Source organism: Rattus norvegicus, chromosome 1, assembly GCF_021556685.1.
Source record: "Rattus norvegicus strain SHRSP/BbbUtx chromosome 1, alternate assembly SHRSP_T2T, whole genome shotgun sequence".
Taxonomy (NCBI): Eukaryota; Metazoa; Chordata; class Mammalia; order Rodentia; family Muridae; genus Rattus; species Rattus norvegicus.
Window position 1 is genome coordinate 74631454 of NC_141534.1, and position 18889 is coordinate 74650342.

The 18889-nt window shown below is 35.1% G+C and overlaps 1 protein-coding gene across 1 annotated transcript; it reads left to right on the forward strand.

Moving 5' to 3' along the window:
* The first annotated feature begins 524 nt into the window (after nt 1–524).
* Nucleotides 525–17801, forward strand: Vom2r18 (vomeronasal 2 receptor, 18). Its single transcript, NM_173318.2, has 6 exons — nt 525–873; nt 2774–3065; nt 3391–4203; nt 5972–6199; nt 13212–13335; nt 15151–17801. Exons 1-6 carry the CDS (start codon nt 650–652, stop codon nt 16068–16070), a joined length of 2601 nt encoding a protein of 866 aa, NP_775440.1. The 5' UTR covers nt 525–649; the 3' UTR covers nt 16071–17801.
* Nucleotides 17802–18889: the final 1088 nt, after the last annotated feature.

Below are 18889 nucleotides of genomic sequence, written 5' to 3' on the forward strand. Positions count from 1 at the left end.
TGATGGACTTTGTATATTTTTAGGTACAGCAGGATTCAAGACACTTTTGGATTTGTTTGTCATTTTTTATTCTGAAGACATAAATGTGCTTACATAGCACAGATTTGTTTAGATATTCTGTACCTATCACTGCTGTAGGATTGCCCATACTTAATTCTCAGTGGATATTGAATGCTTTAAACATGCTTATCCTTCCCTGAGGATATGTGACGCAATGGCCAGTTTATAACCATGACATCAGAATTTGTGAGTTCTTTCTTAACACTTAATACCTGTCAAACAGTAGATTAATTAACCAAATCCATTAAAATTATTTAAAGTGTTCACATAAACAGAATTTTTTTGGTAGAAGTGGGACCAAATTCCCTTAAAGTGGATTCTTTCCAGGGACCTTAATTTCCACAAACATGTGATGTCAGCCCTCAAGTTACACCATCGTCATCTATATATATATATCAAAGAAGTGTATCACATGCACTGTGGATATCAAATGAAGCTCCTCACGAGAGATTGTCAAAATTCTTCAGGGATGAGGAAACACCTGTAGAAAAGGAAACAAGAATACAGGTATAGCATCTTCTTGGCCAGTGTAGAAGATGGGGATAATTGCTACCTGTTTGCTGATCTGTGCAGCAATTAACTACCAATAATGTCCAGGCTCAGAGCAGGAAAAAATATGCTCACCTTCATTTTACTCTTCTTTCTCCTGAACATTCCACTTTTTGTGCCTAGTTTTATTTATCCCAGGTGCTTTTGGAGTATGAAGAAGAATGAATATCAGGATAGAAACCTGGGAACAGGTTGTATGTTCTTTATTCTAGCAGTACAACAGCCTATGGAAAAAGAGTATTTCAGTCATATTTCGAATATACAGTAAGTACTTTTGTATTTTCCATATAAATGACATCATTAATATTTCCTTAGACTGCTGAGGGTCAGGAGAAAAGCAATGCCAAAAATATTTTGTACTATGTTATCAACTTGCAAACAAGAAAGAACTACAAATTCTTTTAGAAATGTAATGCTCTATTACCACTTTAAATTAACCTGGGATATATTTTTTTCCATCAGCCTTCCCACATACAGGGATGGAAACTGGGCAATAAAAAAACTCCAACGATTATTTACCCTATGTATCCTCCTCTAAACAGTTTCCATAGCACAGATGTCAATGGTTTCTTTAAAAAGAAACACTATCAATTTTTTATAAGTTTATCCTACATTCGTTTAGAAAAATGGCCATAGAGTCCTCTTTTCAGAGTATAATTTCTAGTGCATATGCTAGAGGCCATAATGTTGAAAACACCCATTCCTGTGAAGAGCTTTCATATAGCTTTTAGTTACTTTCTTAAATTTTCTCCATTTGGTCCCCATTTATGAACTAAAGCTGCATCAAGAATTGATGTAAGAAACCTGTTTTCTGAGACCTTCATGTTTTGATCTGTATAACTTCACTGGGTTTTATGTCTTACAAAGTCTAGTTCTCTCTATACAAAAGAGGAAATGTACTGATTATAAAGAACATGTTTTCATTCTTTGAAAAGTGATATATTACTAGTAGTAGTGACTAGTTACTTCCCTTATCACTTACCTAGGTGACAATTTGACATACTATAGTTGGCAATGCTATAAAATAAGGATATAGAAGTTGCGTTTTAGCTCATATTTGCTTTATTATTTTTACCTCATTATTAATCCTACCTCTCTGTTATTAAATCAGAAATTTTTAATATTTAGCACCTATGTCTTTTTTTAGTAATTTTACAAAGTATAGTTGCATATTTTAGCAGTGTGGGCACTATTTCCATTTTGATTTTGTGGACTTCTGATAGTTTTTTTCAGACAAAGTACTTCAGACCACAAAGTCACTGTGATGACTCAATTACTGTGTGTTTCTTAGTGTTTAATATGTAGGAGTTAGTGTTTGATTTTTACAAGTACTAGTCTCAAACTTCTGTAGTATGTTACTAAAATTTTTAAAGATATTTTTCTATGTATTTATAATCAACATTTTAAAGGGCTTGTTTTTAATATATAAAAACACCACAGATGTACAGTTTCTAACTGGAATACATATATTTAGCTGTTAGTGAAAAGTACTAAAGAAGGAATATATGTAATGTTGATTAGTCAGATGTTTTAAATAATTCTGACACAAATTATTATGCTTTTTAAAAACATAAACAAAACAGTATAACTCCATTGCAACTGCATTTTAAAAAAACGAGCATTTTAGATAAGGATGATTATGTGGGGATATAATAAATGTATTTCCTCCTAAAGAAAATGAATTTTAGCTACGTGAGCCAAGTATGGCCTCAACAGACTGCTGTAAACTCAATTGTCATTCTGTTACTGCCTTTGCCAATATAGGAAATTTCATAAAAAAGACCATATACTCAATAGCTCAGATATACCATGTATTTTTCATATTTCTCACTAATTTCAGAAGAATATGTGACCATTTTTTTCCAGTTGGTCAAAGTGAAGTGTGACTTATTTATCTTATTAGCAAATATTCTAAAACAAGAGAAGCAAAAAATGTCTCTGTGAGAACATGAGAGTTGTACATCTCACTTATGGAAGATCACCTCCCATAAACATTTCAAGGCTTTATGAGCTTCCAGCTTCTATAGTTATGTCAAACACACTACACTGGTCACTTCAATTTTTCAGGGTAAGAGCAATAAAATCCAGTACAGGATTGTCCTTCTGTTGACTGCAAATGAAATCTGTAAATTCCTGTCCTTATAAACACTGTAACCTTTTGCAGAACACCTACTGAAAACCAAAAGTATCCTCTCACCTTGGCTTTTTCCATGAATGAAATCAACAACAACCCTGATCTTTTGCCAAATATGTCTTTAGCATTTACATTCTCAGAATATAGTTGTTATTTGGAATCCCACCACAAAAGATTATTTAATTTTTCTTTAAAAAATCATGAAATTCTCCCTAATTTTATCTGTACAAAAGACATCAAGTGTGGAGTGGTACTTACCGGACTTAGTTTGGTAACAACTGTGACACTTCATATAATCCTAAACAATTTCATATTTCAGCAGGTAAGTGTGTGTTTTCATGCATGCATGCATGTGTGCTTGCATGCGTGCATGTGTGCCTGTGTTTGTGTGAATGTGTACATGTGTCCGTATTAGGGGCATGGTGGAAATTCATGAAATCAGATATTTCTTGGTGCCTTATTTGGCCTGAGCCAATCTGTGTACTTCAAGGGTACTTTTCAGAGGCTCTGTAGGGGCTTCTGCATGTCCTCATATGAAATTGAGATGAGGGAAGTGATAGATAGCTCAGATTTCTAGAACTCTACAAAAATGTGTTTATACTTTTTCAGGATTTCATTCTACCTCATGATACTTTCCTGTCTTCTAGTTCCGTCAGCTTACTTATGGACACTTTCATCCTGCTCTGTGTGATCATGAAAATTTTCCTCATCTATATCAGATGGCCTCTGATGATACATCTCTAGCCCTTGCTCTCGTCTCCTTCATAATTCATTTCAGTTGGAACTGGATAGGGTTGGCCATCTCAGACAATGATCAAGGCATACATTTTCTCTCTTATTTGAGAAGAGAGATGGAAAAAAATACAGTCTGCTTTGCCTTTGTCAACATTATTCCAGTCAATATGAATTTATACATGTCAAGAGCTGAAGTGTATTACAGCCAAGTTATGACATCATCCGCAAATGTTGTTATCATTTATGGTGATACAGGGAATACGTTAGCTGTGAGCTTTAGAATGTGGGACTCTCTAGGTATACAGAGACTATGGGTCACCACCTCACAGTGGGATGTCACTCCTTTTAAGAAAGACTTCACATTTGATAATGGATATGGAACTTTTGGTTTTGGACACCGCCACAGTGAGATTTCTGGTTTTAAATATTTTGTTCAGACATTGAACCCTTTCAAATACTCAGATGAATATTTGGTAAAGCTGGAATGGATGTATGTTAATTGTAAAATCTTAGAATATAACTGTAAGTCACTGAAGAACTGCTCCTTTAATCACTCATTGGAATGGCTAATGACACATACTTTTGACATGGCCATTATTGAAGGGAGTTATGAAATATACAATGCTGTATATGCTTTTGCCCATGCACTCCATGAGATGACTCTTCAAAATGTTGATAATGTTCTCCTTCCCAATTATGAAGAACAAAATTATAATTGCAAGATGGTAATACTTCTTCCATTATATGATGTTTCATGTTACCAATGTCTTTAAGACTCTCTTAGATGCCTAAACCAAATGTACTAGAATATATGTTATAAAATAGAATGATTTATGAACCCTTTTCCTACTGTTCATTTAATTCTATTATTAGTCTGAAACTCTATTGTAATGGGAATGTAGTAGAAGTTATAATTTGTGAATGTATAACTGTAATTTTGTTTCAGATCACCTGAATTTAATCACATATTTTAATACTGAAAACATATTCAATCCTTCCTTATGAATCCACTCAATGTTGAACCTTATTCATTAATTTTCAAATATATTCTAATCACTATAGGGGATTTTTTAGCTAGAGATTGCAACTTTTGTTGTTCCCATTGTAGTTTAGGGACATCACTTGGTGCTCTGAGACTATTTACAGGGAAAACACTGCTTAAATTCAGTTTACTACATGCCTGTGTGCTCCTGTACGTGGGTGCATATTGCTCACGGTATATTTGTATTTTTCTGATTCTGTATATTTGTGTTTATACACATAAACCTGATCCAGAGAGAGTTAGCATTAGGTGACTCATATATGTATTTCTTTATCTTCCTCTATGTCAGTCTATGACAGTTAACATACATTTGTCTGTGTTTCAATTACTTTCTATATGGTTGACTTTGTCTATATTTATATTCCTGTTTATATTTATCAATGCATGTGTCTACATTTGACTGTTTGGTTTGTGTGGTTTTGTGTATGTTCTTTTATTGATACTCTGAGAGTACATAGGAAACAGTGCTAGAATTCAGTTTACTACATTTATGTGTGTTTATGTGTGTAGATGTATTATACTGTATATTCTTTGTTTCTGTATATCTGTGTTCATATCTATATCTATGTTTATGTAAACATATAGGTGATGTAGAGATAGAGAGAGATGGAGATAGAAGTAGAGAGAGAAACATTGTAATAGAAGATTCACGTGTGTGTGTTTGTGTGTGTGTGTGTGTGTGTGTGTGTGTGTGTGTGTGTGTGTGTGTGTACCTTTTGTATATCTACCTATATTTTTTGTCAGGGTCAGTGAACATAAAATTTGGCTATGTTTCACTTACTTTCTGTATGGTTGATTTTTCTAAGTGTTTATTCTTACATATATTTATCAGGGCAAAAACACATTTTCCTGTGTGTTTTCTGTATACTTCTTTCATTTAATCATTTCTCTTTTGCCTAGCCTGTATGTCTTTTTATGAGAGCATCAACTTGTCTGTGTGCCAACTTCATTCAGTGAAGGTGTTAGTATTTGTTTTTGTCTACCTATGTATATTTTTGTGCATGTTTTTGCATGCATTTTTATGTGTGTACCTGTATAATTACGTTTTGTGTTTCTGTGTTGGTTTGACTTTCTTGACGCAAATTCTGGCTCTGTGGCTATCTGTATTTTCATATGTGTGTTTGTGCATATGTGTGTATGTTTGTGTAATAAGTGTGAGCTTCTTCCTTGTATATAACTCTATAAGAAATCCAGGCTGTCTATTTTTCATATGTTCGCATGTTTTATACTACAAATACATGTTTGGTGTCTGGATGAAGTTTGTGCTTCTTTGCTAAATTCCTTTTAGAGAATTGAAATTACAGGAACATTATACATTTGTTTATCCCTTAGTTTTCACTGAGGTTTTTCACCTGCATACTCTGAATAAAGTTGCCTTTAAGATGAAACAAGAATGCATTTTATACATTAAGGAATATAGTATATTTTACAGTATGGTGCCTGTCTTTCAGGTTTATTCCTTTCTGAGCAAGACTCAATTCACAAATCCTGTTGGAGACACTGTGAATATGAATCAAAGAAACAAACTGAAGGAAGAGTACGACATTTTCTACAATTGGAATTTTCCACAGGGACTTGGATTTAAAGTGAAAATAGGAATATTTAGTCCATATTTTCCAAAAGGTCAACAGCTTCATTTATCTGAAAATCTGATAGAGTGGTCCACAGGACGTATACAGGTAGGTTATATCTAACTGTACTGATTTAAATTACACTGTTAAGAATGTGCATCCTACCTTCCTTGAGTCTGGTAAAATGTAATGATTGTCATGCAAGAGACCAATTTCTACCCTCCTAAACTATGTTCCTTTTTATTTTTTCAGATGAGTTTTTAATAATTCACTGAGAGTTTCTAACATGCATATCATGTAGTTGCATCATATCAGAACATGCTTCCTGTCTTTACCATTAACATAAAATAGTTTTACAAAACAATTTGACATTATTTCCAGTAAAGTGAGCACTATTCTATTAGTGCTACTTTTACTACTACAGAGTGACTTCTAGTCGTATAATGAAACTCTTCAAAATATGTTTAAATCTCTGGCTTATTGTAAATTCGACATAATCAAGTCACCAATTTTTATTATGTAATTTTAAAGTCTGTTTACTAACTATTCCTAAATTCCCAATACCTCTAGCTAACCGTACATAAACATGTTATGACAATTTTATTTTATGAACTGTATCTTATTTTTCCTGGTTTATTTAAAATATGAATATGGGTGTTGTTTTAATGAATGTATATCTGTGCTACACCTGCATGTTTGGTATATATGGATGACTGAAGAGTATTCGAATCTCAGAGCATTTGCAAGAGCTCAGTACTACTCAGTGGGGGTTAGAAATCAAGTTTGGATACTCTACTCTACTAACAGTTGTTTTAGAGAGCTAAGGTATGTTGATAGCCCTTATTCATACCTTGTGAAAGATAAAGGTGACTAAAGTAAAATTTTCAGCCTCATTAATTCTGGCATAAATCATTCAAACAAACAAGGACATGCATAGTTTCCTTCTCAATATGGGGAGGAATTGGTAATAATAAAGTTTGCTTTTGAGGAATTTTAAACTTAAATTTGTCATATACATACTAAATATAGTATAGGGATGAATTCTGTTGTGTTGATTTTAATGTGTATTATTGAAAATGCCTCAAAGTTGGTTAAAAGTCTTCATGCTTGAAATGAAGTGTTTGCTTGTATTGTATGGAATTTATTGTTGATGTTTTTCCCAGTGCAATTAAGAATATCATTCTTAGGAAAAAGAACATAGAAGGATAAAGTATAGTTACAGAGCTAGATATACATAAAAAAGATAGCATTCAAATCTCTTGTGTTTTCCACCAGACCCTACTTGACTCTTACTAACGCATTCAATGAAAAACTATAGATTTTTTTTAAATCCAACTAGTGTTTTATTCATATATATCATAATTTCATTGTGGAAACTAGTAAATAAAAACAGAAAAACATCAGAGAAATATGATTCAAACCTTAGAGTCACAGACCTAATTTAGAATATAATCAAGGTTATACTAAACAAATAATCAAAAATGATTATAAGAATGTTTAAAAAAATCAAAGAATGGGGTTGGGGATTTAGCTCAGTGGTAGAGCACTTGCCTAGCAAGCGCAAGGCCCTGGGTTTGGGTTTGGTCCCCAGCTCCAAAAAAAAAAAAAAAAAAAAAAAAAAAAAATCAAAGACTGAAGTACCTAACTCTTAGAGAATACAATGAAAATAAAAACTTTATTAAACACTCTATGAGTATATGACAAAGAACATCCAGAGAGTTATAAAATAATGAGCAAATTTCAAACTAAAATAAGAAATGGAAAAAGAAAATAAAACAAATAAATACCTTAGTGAAAGGACACACAAAATGAATACTCCACGTTCAACATAGCATGAAATACATGAGGAGAAGACATAAGAATTAAAACCTCAAAAGATGACACAGAATAAAACAAGGAAAAAATGAAAATCACAGTGACTAAGGGAGCATGATTAAAAGATCAAATGTAAAACCTAAGGAAACAATACAAGGAAGGAAACACTATAGGTATCAATAGTAAATTCATTATATTGTAGACCTACATTTTCAAACCAATATGGAGTTGGATACCTGTCTAGTATCAGCATTTAAATAGCAAATGATCAATGTTAAAAATGAAATATTTTTGGCATATTTAACTTTTTTTTTGTAACAAAGGGAGGATATGAAAGCTGCAAGAGAGAACTCCAAAGGAAGTCCTTCCATGCATGACAGCAGGTTCCACCAGCAAAACTCATTTTTAAATGAAAGTAGTTAATGAATTCATTGATATATTATCTTTATATCTGGACACCAATTTACACTGCCTACTCTACTCCTACTCCTAGTCCTTCTCCTATTCTTCCCCTCTTTCCCATCCAATATTCCTTCCTTCTTCAGAAAAGGGGAGCCCACGATCATACATCAATTTAGTATGGCATATCATATTGCACAACAACTAGGCACAGTTTCAGGTTCTCCTAATGGGACCAGGGGAGGCAGCAGAGAAGGTGGTAAGATTCACAAGGGTTCAACCCTTTGTCTTCATATTGTTTCCTCTGGATATTTTTGTTTCCCTTTCTCAGAAGGTTTGAAGCATCAACACTTTGGTCTTCCTTCTCCTTGAGTTCATTTGGTTTTTAAATTGTATCTTGGGTTTTGCTAGCTTGAACTTTTGGGCTTATATTTGCTTATCAATGAGTGCATACCAAAGGACATCCAGAAACTGCCCCACCTGGGGGAATCCATCACATATACAAACACCAAACACAGACAATATTGCGGATGCCAAGAAGTGCATGCTGACAGGAGCCTTATACAAATGTCTCCTGAGAGGCTGTACCACAGCCTGAAATATAAGGTGAATATAAGGTGGAAGCTCACAGGCAACCATTGAACTGAGAATGAGGTCCCCAGTGAACTAGTCAAAGAAAGGAATGAAGTAGCTGAAAGGGTTTGGAACCCTATAAGAAGAACAATAATAACAACCAAACAAACATCCCAGAGTTACCAGGGACTAAGCTACCATCCCAAGAATACACACCGATGGACCTATGGCTCCATCTGCATGAATAGAAGAGGATGGACTTGTTGGGCTTTGGTGGGAGAAGAGACCCTTGGTACAGTCAAGGGTCAAGGCACCAGTGTAGGGTAATGTCAGGGCTAGAAGTTGAGAGAGGGTAGTGTCAGTAAAGGAGCACTTCCACAGAAGCAGGAAAAGAATGGATGGAATAGCAGGTTTCTGGAGGGGAAACTGGGAAAGGGGATAACATTAAAAATGTAAATTAAAAAATCCTATAAAAGACAAAATGTAAAAGAAAAAAATCACAAGGGCAGAAAACAAAATCAGACACAGGACCTGCTACTGCTTTTAGGTGTCCCCATATAATGACCAAGCTTCACAAGTTTACACATGTTTAGAGTATGTAGTTTAGTCCTGTGAATTTTTGTGGTATGTGGTTCAGACTCTTGTGACTTTGGGTTCCAGGTCAGTTGATATGTAGGATTTCTTGTATCCTTGATCCCTCTTGCTCTTACAGTTCTTTGTCCTCTTATCCAAGATTCCCCACACTTTGCCTATTTTGGGGGCGTTGATTTCTGAATTGGTTTCATCAATGGCTGGTTGAATGCTCTCATATGACAATTATGCTAGATTCTTGCCTGCAAATATTTCAGAATTTTTTTTTACCAGCATCAGGGGTGAGCTTTCTCTCTTGGCAACATTTTCAAGCTGTGCCAGTCATTGGTTAGTTATCTCCTCATCCTCTGCTGTCTTTATTACTGCACGTCTTTAGGCAGGGTAAAGTATAGTTTAATGGATCTGTGGTTAGGATATAGTCTCAATCCCAACACTGAAAATCTTCTTGGTTTTTGGAGATGGCCATTACAGACTCCATATCCCATTTTTATAGGAGAGTTAGCCATAGTTATCCTCATAAATTTCTGGGAGTTTCTATTGCTCTAATATTCTAGCATGACTCAGAGTTGCCACCCCCATTTTAGTGCTCTCTCCAAACAACCTGTTTATTTGCCCTCCCCTTCTTTTCTCATCCCATCACACTCCCATTCAGTCCCTAAACCCACTCACATACTATGTCTACACTATTTCCCCTTCTCAGGGAGATATATGTGTCCCACGTTGTGCCATTCTTGTTACTTAGCTTCTTAGGTTTTGTTCGATGTAGCATACCGTGGATAGTTTTAAAGGAGGAGAACTTAAAAATATATATTTAAGACATTTAGAGACATAACTGCCAACTCAGTTACTATATGCAGTGAATTTACTCCTTATAATAAAAGGAGACAAAAAAACTTTCAGGACGAACACAATTACAAAAATCATAACTCAACAATGAGCACTATGAAAGTCATTATAAAAACTCTATCATATTTAATACTAAGATGAACACAAGCGATCAAAATAATGTATAAACACCACTCGAGTGACAGAAATACACTTTAGAAAAATATTCAATATTGAAATAACAATTAAAATATAATATACAGAATATTTTAGTGATATTTGAATGTTTGTGGTCACCTGTACTCAAAAATCATAAGTAATGAGTCTAATTTATTTTTAACATAATTTTTATTGATTCATTCGAAATTTCAAATCATGTACCAAGATCATATTAAATTTCCAGGTGTCTCATTTTGCTTCTCCATGATAGCACCGCACAAATATTTTTTTTTAAAAAATTGTGGTTAAAAGTCCAATTTCTGTTATTTATGCACTCACAGAATGTGAGGGTTTGTATATGCTTCACCCATGTATTGACACTCTTTGGAATAGTGGTCTTTTTGGATTAGGTGTGTCACATTGGGTATGGGTTTTAAGACTATCATCTTCCTGCTTTTATCTTTTGTGGACATTCAAGAATCTTGATTAAGATCTTCAGCAGACTTCAACATCACAACTGAAGGATCAGGTCTTGTGTGTTGTAATATGTATTAATTAATCCTGCATCTGGTTTGCTACCTGCCTCAATGATTTATGTTAGCCAATGAAACACACTTATAGACTTTATATCTTCTTATGAATTAAAGAGCACAAATGCTGGGTCACTGCCCAAATTCCTTGCTGTTAATTCCTACTTATTGCTTATTAATTCTATGTTCCTTTAAGCTGCGTGTAACTCCAATTAGTTATCATTCTGGGGCATGTTTTCTTGGCACAGAGTCTGGGGCACTCTCCTTGTATTTTTTTCCACATGGGAGTCTGTCTTTCCTCTGTTGGCACTCCAAGTATCCAGCATGTAGACCCTTCTCTTCCTCCTCTTGGTTCCAAGCCCTAGGAAGGCTAAAACTAGACTCTTTCGGTCCTTCCCAGCTATTGGCTCTTGTTGTCTTAATTTACAAATGAAATCCAACTGAGGACAGATTCCAAGAAGCTACTTGAAGACACTGTAGTACAAGCAGGTTTTTTGGAAACATAAGTAGCATTCATAATACAAAAACCTACAGCTGCAAAAAAATGACTTTATTCCATTGTTCAACATATGCATATCAGTTAAGTGTGAAGCATCACAAACCTAAATACAAGGATAGAACTCTATTACTATCCAAAAGCATGCAGAAAAGACTTTTAATAAAATATAGGGTTCATTCAGAATTTTAAAAAGGAGAACGAAAACATGACAAACTAAGAGAACAAATGTTGTCATAGTAGTTTTCTATAGTAAACTTACTAATGACATTATACTATATGGAGAGGAGGATCAAAGAATTTCCATTAAAACTAGAAACGTGGTTAAGTTTTTCTAGTGGTACATGTATTCAATCTATATTCTTTGAATTAAGTGTCAGGATAATCTCTTTCCACTCATGGCTAGTCTGCCTTTTCTATTGAATCTACAGAAATCAGAGAAGAAATGGATATTCTGCCTTAAATTTAATTAGCAGAATCCAGATGAGAAAATGTGTTTTTTCAACTCAGTCTCAAAATAGTCTTAAAATCTAGGTATGAAATAAAATAATTAAAATTAAATGTATAAAAAGAAGGAAAGTACTCTGTCCTTATCTATATAAGAAGTTGAAATCTATCAATATGACATATTTAGACCCTGTTTCAACAAAAAAAAATATTAAAAGGAGAGTTGTGCTTAATCATATTCCTGGAAACCATCACAGGATCCTGTGAGTATATTTCTGTGATCACAACATCAAATGGCACATGAAACAAAGGATGCAAATTCATCATGCAGAATCAGCAAAATTAAAATGCCGCATATAGACACCCATCACCAGAGTCATTGTAATAACAACATTTTCTTAATTTAAGAAATAATTAACTTTAAGCCATGTAAATTTTCACCATATTTACCACTTTATAAAGAGTTTTCTCTTCAGGAAACACTCCACCTTCCAGGTCACTATACAGAAACTCAGCATCTCCTCACCAAAATGCAATAGTGGTGATCATATGCAGGTGTTTTTGTCTGTTTCCACTTAGTTTCCTAAGATTGTTTTCCTAATGTTGTTGACATTATTTTGGTTATCTGATATTTGAGATCGTATTTCCCTGGATTTGTATGCCTTTACACATAATTGAATACTAAGGTGATGTAATTGAACACTAACTATAAAGAAAGTGAGGAAGAAAAGTTAGATTTGGCTCATGAGTTACAATCAAGGGAAGACAAGGTCTGAATAATGCAACTTAAACAAAGTCACTCAAGGAACTCTGCTTACTGGCTTGTTCTTCATGATGTGTAATGTACCACTGCCTACAAGGAACATTGCTCTCACTAAGCTGGGAACTCCTACATCAATTACCAATTTAAAATATGATTCACATATATGATGAGAGACTATTCTGATGGAGATAATATCTCTATTAGGATTATTTGTGTTTTTATAATGTACTTTGTGTTAAGGAGACGAGAATTAAATAGAATAACCAGCCTGCAGTATTTGCACTGGTTGCATACAAGACACTACTACCTCTTCTTCCTGAATTTCATGTTGATGAGAAACAATTCAACTTTCCCACAACTTTTTCCATATATTGATGACTGTCATATACTGTACTATGTAAAATCTGGTAACTTTGTTGGTTTGTTTAAAACAAACTCATTAATATCACATGCCTATTTAACACAATTACAGAAGGGGTAATTAAAACACTTGTTAGCAGGTTATATCTCTTTTTCCTTTAGATGCCAACCTCTGTGTGCAGTGCCGATTGTGGTCCTGGATTTAGAAAAGTCTGGAAGAATGGAATGCCAGCCTGTTGTTTTGACTGCAGTCCCTGCCCAGAAAATGAAATTTCTAATGAGACAAGTGAGTATTTCCTGCAGGGATAAGATCTTCAAATGGATTATTAACCTGCACCAATGTAGGAAATGCTGAAGTGTTCTAAAATAGAATGGTAAAAATATGTATCACTTTCCCAAGTTAGTCATTATATGAATACAATAACTGAAAATATTTTTAAGACAAAAGTAGAACTTGCCATATATCTTTGAAACATCAAAAATTTATAGTAGATGAGATATTCTCAAATAAACAGTTTTAATAAGAAAAATTTAGTGTTAGTGTGTTCTAGAGAAGATCATTTCTTGTGAATAATTCTCTCTAAAAATATATGTATTTCAAGAATCTTTAAAACATTTATAGTATATTGTCCTGATGTATGTACACTTACATAAGTGTATGAAAAACTATCAAGTACAGAAGGACATGGAATACAGAATAAGGCATGTGAGTAGTGGGAATTAAATCAAACTCCTTTGTAAGACTAATGAAAACGTAAACAATAATTTGTAAATTTCTTTGAAACTGTTAAGAATAAGATATGAGATTTGTATAATAAAGACATTTTTGAAGAAACAAATCCATTTATTTTTAAAAAATTGACAGAAACTTATGTCTTTATTATAGTAGAAACTTTTAAAAAATGTTCAATGTTATTCGAATGTAGAAAAGTGAGAATCACTGTTTACACACTATGTATAAATATTAGGAGTTCTCTATTCCATATTAGTATAAATAGCACCTAGTTAATATTTTCCACAATAGAATACATTAAAATGATTTAGTCCTGAAAGGATTTAGCCACAATTTTTCATATGGTATTGGAACATGCATAGCCCATATTAGTCAAATAACTATTTAGTCAGGATTTACTAAATTCAATTGACAGCCATGCATTTTCCCCCTTTTTAGTGTGTCAACTTATATAATTGAATAGAAGTCCTTAAAGTATTTTATGAACAGTAAGATGGTTTAGCAATTAAATCCTTTCCCACTAATTATCAAGATGTTAGTTTATTCCCCAAACCCATATAATAAGAGGTAACCAACCATTTCTTTTCTGATATTCATGCAGTACTACACATAACATACGCATAAGTAATTCAAGAAGGATTCTTGAATACTCCTGACATTGGTGCTGGGAACAAAACAAAAATACTCTCTAAGATTAACACATTCTCTTCACAGCCAAGCAAAATTCCTATACCCTGAAACAAATTAAATACTGGCTGACAACTAAAGCATTATTCCATATAAAAGACTTCAAATCTTGAAAAAAATATTATCCCTTATTGCAATTATATAATCATTCAGTCAAATTGCAATCAGATTTTCTAAACATACCCAGGTGGGTCTTAGAGAGCATCTTACATTCAGTGATAGGGTTACAACCTTTTATGATAAAGTCTCATAAATATTGTATTACTACAGTCAAAATGAGACAAAAGTAGATATGATTTATTTATTTTTGCTGGTACAAAAATTGATATCATGTAAATGTCAGTTTTTATTCTCAACCTCATAGTTGAACCTCAAAATTCCAATTACTCAGGTTCATGACAACATTTCTTATTTTTACATATAAGTACATTTAAAAATATACACACCCATGATAAATGATCACAACAATATAGCAAAATAGACAAAAAAATTTCTAGCTTACTTTCTCGATAATAACAATAAACATTTGTTACTGAAATCAATTATGTTATTGCCCTTAACTGATCTTCAATTTATTGTCAGCAACCAGATTCACATATTGAAACACTTCTATGTACTTAAATGAAATATCCTGACAGTAGAATTGTTGAAGCTGCACTAATAGCTTCATTTCTCCATCAGATGTGGAATTGTGTGTCCAGTGTCCAGAGGACCAATATGCTAACCAAGAGCAGAATCACTGCATTCACAAAGCTCGTATCTTTCTCTCTTATGATGAACCCTTGGGGATGGCTCTTTCCTTAATGGCCTTATGCCTCGCTGCACTCACAGTTGTGGTTCTTGGAGTCTTTGTGAAACATCACAGAACTCCCATAGTTAAGGCCAATAACTGCACTCTCACCTACATCTTGCTCATCGCACTCATCTTTTGTTTCCTCTGCCCCTTGTTCTTCATTGGCCATCCAAACTCAGCTACCTGCATCCTTCAGCAAATCACATTTGGAGTTGTGTTCACTGTGGCTATTTCCACTGTGTTGGCCAAAACAACCACTGTCATTCTGGCTTTCAGAGTCACAGCCCCTCATAGAATGATGAAGTACTTTCTTGTTTCAAGGGCATCTAACTACATCATTCCCATTTGTACTCTCATTCAAATTATTGTATGTGCCATCTGGCTAGGAGCTTCTCCTCCTTCTGTTGATATTGATGCACAGTCTGAGCATGGTCACATCATCATTGCTTGCAACAAGGGTTCAGTCACTGCTTTTTACTGTGTCCTGGGATATCTGGCCTGCCTGGCCTTTGTGAGCTTCACCCTGGCTTTCCTTTCCAGAAACCTGCCTGTCACCTTCAATGAAGCCAAGTCCATGACATTCAGCATGCTGGTGTTCTGCAGTGTCTGGGTCACTTTCCTACCTGTTTACCATGGCACCAAAGGCAAGGTTATGGTGGCTGTTGAGATCTTTTCCACCTTGGCTTCTAGTGCAGGAATGTTGGGATGCATTTTTGCTCCAAAATGCTACACAATACTGTTTAGACCAGACAGAAATTCTCTTCAAATGATCAGGGAGAAGTCATCTTCTCATACTCACATTTTATAAAGTCTGACTGACACAGGCATTGTTGGTTCATAATCACCAAATATTCGATTACATTGCCATATCTATTTTTAGAATGACTGTCACTGTTCCCTTTGATGATATTGCGTAGCAAGATCATGTCTACTGAGGACTACCTTATCTCCTATAATCTTCCAACATTTTCTACATCAATCCTACTCTTTTAGAGAAAGAGATAATAGAATTTTAAACATTTTCAGAATTAGAGTTCTTCTAGGAACAGAGAAGAGAAAGAATTATTTTTTCAACAGGTTGATAGAATATCAGGAAAGGGGTTGAAGTCACAACAATATAAATAAAGCCCTGCTCTTGTACAGGAACTTATGAATACTCAATCCCACCAACTACCATTAACAACCACATGTAACAAATGTTAAAAAGGATCAGATGGTTTCTTATTGTCTCCAAATTTGCCTGAACTTATTTATGCACATAATGAGACACACACACACACACACACACACACACACACACAAACACACACACAAATACAAATTCCATAAAATTTTAAAAATATAGAATATTACAAAGACTTAACACTGGCAATCTGCTCTTCAATGTTCATAATTACAGGAACTTACAGGAAAATATGGGACATAGGTAGAGATGACTGGGTTTATGTTAAGTCATTTTAAATAAGAACCCTCAATTTTAAGTGTATCATAAAAGACACAGTTGTGAAATTTTCAAGGACAGCACTACTTGTTGAAATAATCTCCATCTGTGGAATTTATAGGGTTTTGTGACAAAGATCAGTTCTGATATCAGAGAGTAAACTGAAGCAGGCAACCATTAGTTGTCAGCACTGACAGCAGCTAATGGAGGTTGCTTCAGAAATCAATTGAGGTTGATTCTGGCAATGAGCAGTTAGAGAAGATAAAAAACAGGGAAATCAAATATTCACACACACACACACACACACGTACACTCACATGCACAAGCAAGTGCATGCATGCAAACTCACACAGACTACTTGAAGCAAAGGCAAGGTCCAGCCACTTGAAACATACAAATGTGTACATATAGACAGACACAGACAAACACATACATATCCACATGTTAAATGGCTGGAGCAATGTCAGCCAGCAGGCTCCATGTATTTCACATATGTACATATATGCATGTAAATAAATATTCAGATATACACATATTCACATGTACTGGTGGGTAGGTGGAATAAAGTTCCAAAAAACAGGCCCCAGGAATTTTACACATAATGTACAGACATATATAAACACTATTGGTGGAAGAACAAGCTCCAACATATTCAGGGAAGCATTGCATATACATACATATAGATTTGATGGATGGAACAAAGTTCCAACAAATTCTCACATGAACTTTATATATGTATATACATGAAAGGCAGCCTGGTTCCCAGTTGATCAGAGGTTTGAAAGCCCAGTGACCCTAAAAAAGATGGTAGCCATTTAGCCTGATTCCCAGTAAACCAGGCAAGTCACTAGCCACAGCCCTCCATAGAATTTTGGCCATCAGTCACTTAAGCCCAACACCCTCCACAGATTAAAGGAAGTGATTACAGGTCACAGGGACTCAGAACACATTTCCATTATGTGACATAGTCAAAGACTTGGAGACTTAGCCAATAAACTTTCCTTCCCTGAAACTCCTCCCTGCAGGCCAACCTTGAAAAGAGGGGTATGGTTTTACTCATCTGCTTTCAGCCGTGACAATAAATGACTTAAAACAATGGACTCTTTCTTTTCATTGTGATCCAACCTGGGGAGGCACACAGAAGGCCTTGGTCTACAAAGCCACTGGCTAATCTCGCTTAGAAGTCCTCCTGCACTGCCAGTCTTCCCTTCCACCCAGCCTACAGCCCTCCACAGTGCTGCCTTGAAGCCAAAACCTCTCCCCCATAGGACCAACCAGAGTGCTATCCCTCTTTTACCCCTTGGCCCTGGGCTAGATCCAGCTTGTGGACTCCCACTCTGTTCTCAGTAATTCTAAGGCATTCAGTGAGAGTATGAGAACCTGAGGGTCCCAACCTCCTTGTAGGCCCAGGGACTCCGAGCCAGCTGCACCTGTGTCCTCTGCCACAGACCATGCTTCCCCACCTCAGGAGCTGTGTCCCGGGGCTGCCCTACGTCCCTCATGAAAAAACACTATGTTCCCAATACCTTGACAGTAGGTAATATTACATAATACAGGTAAGGTAAAGAAAGAACTTGTTATTGATTAACAAGATACAAACAAGACAAACAAGAAAAGTTTTTCAGCAAGTTTCTCTTTCTTGCAAACACCAATCTGAGGTTTAAAAAAGGAAGAAATCTGTGCTCACTTCGGCAGCACATATACTAAAAAAAGAAGAAATCTATTTTTTCTGATATTATTTTTATTGGAAATATTTTATTTACATTTCAAATATTATCCTCTTTCCCAGTTTCCCATCTATAAACTCCCGATTCCGTCCCTTTTCCTGCTTCTTCTATTAGGGTGTTCCCCTACTCACCTACACATTCCTGCCTGCCTGCACTGACATTCCCCTACACTGGAGTATCCAGTCTTGGTAGGACCAGGGGCTTCTCCTGCCATTGGTGTCCATCAAGGCCATCCTTGACTCCATATGCAGCTGGATCCATGGGTCTGTCCATGTGTACTCTTTGGATAGTTGTTTAGTCTCTGGGAGTTCTGGTTGGCTGATATTGTTCTTCTTATGGGGTTGAAAACCCCTTCAGCTCCTTCAATCATTTCTGTAATTATTCCACTGAGGACCTGTGGGGCTCTGGTGCTGGGGTGGTTCAGCTAGGTGCGTGAGTTCCAGCAAGAAGGAGAGAACT

Coding starts and splice junctions, on each gene's coding strand:
- Vom2r18 (NM_173318.2), top strand. CDS start 650: ATGTCCAGGCTCAGAGCAGGAAAAAATATGCTCACCTTCATTTTACTC. Junction 3,066..3,390: donor ACAATTTCATATTTCAGCAG/GTAAGTGTGTGT, acceptor CCTGTCTTCTAG/TTCCGTCAGCTTACTTATGG. Junction 13,336..15,150: donor TGAAATTTCTAATGAGACAA/GTGAGTATTTCC, acceptor TTTCTCCATCAG/ATGTGGAATTGTGTGTCCAG.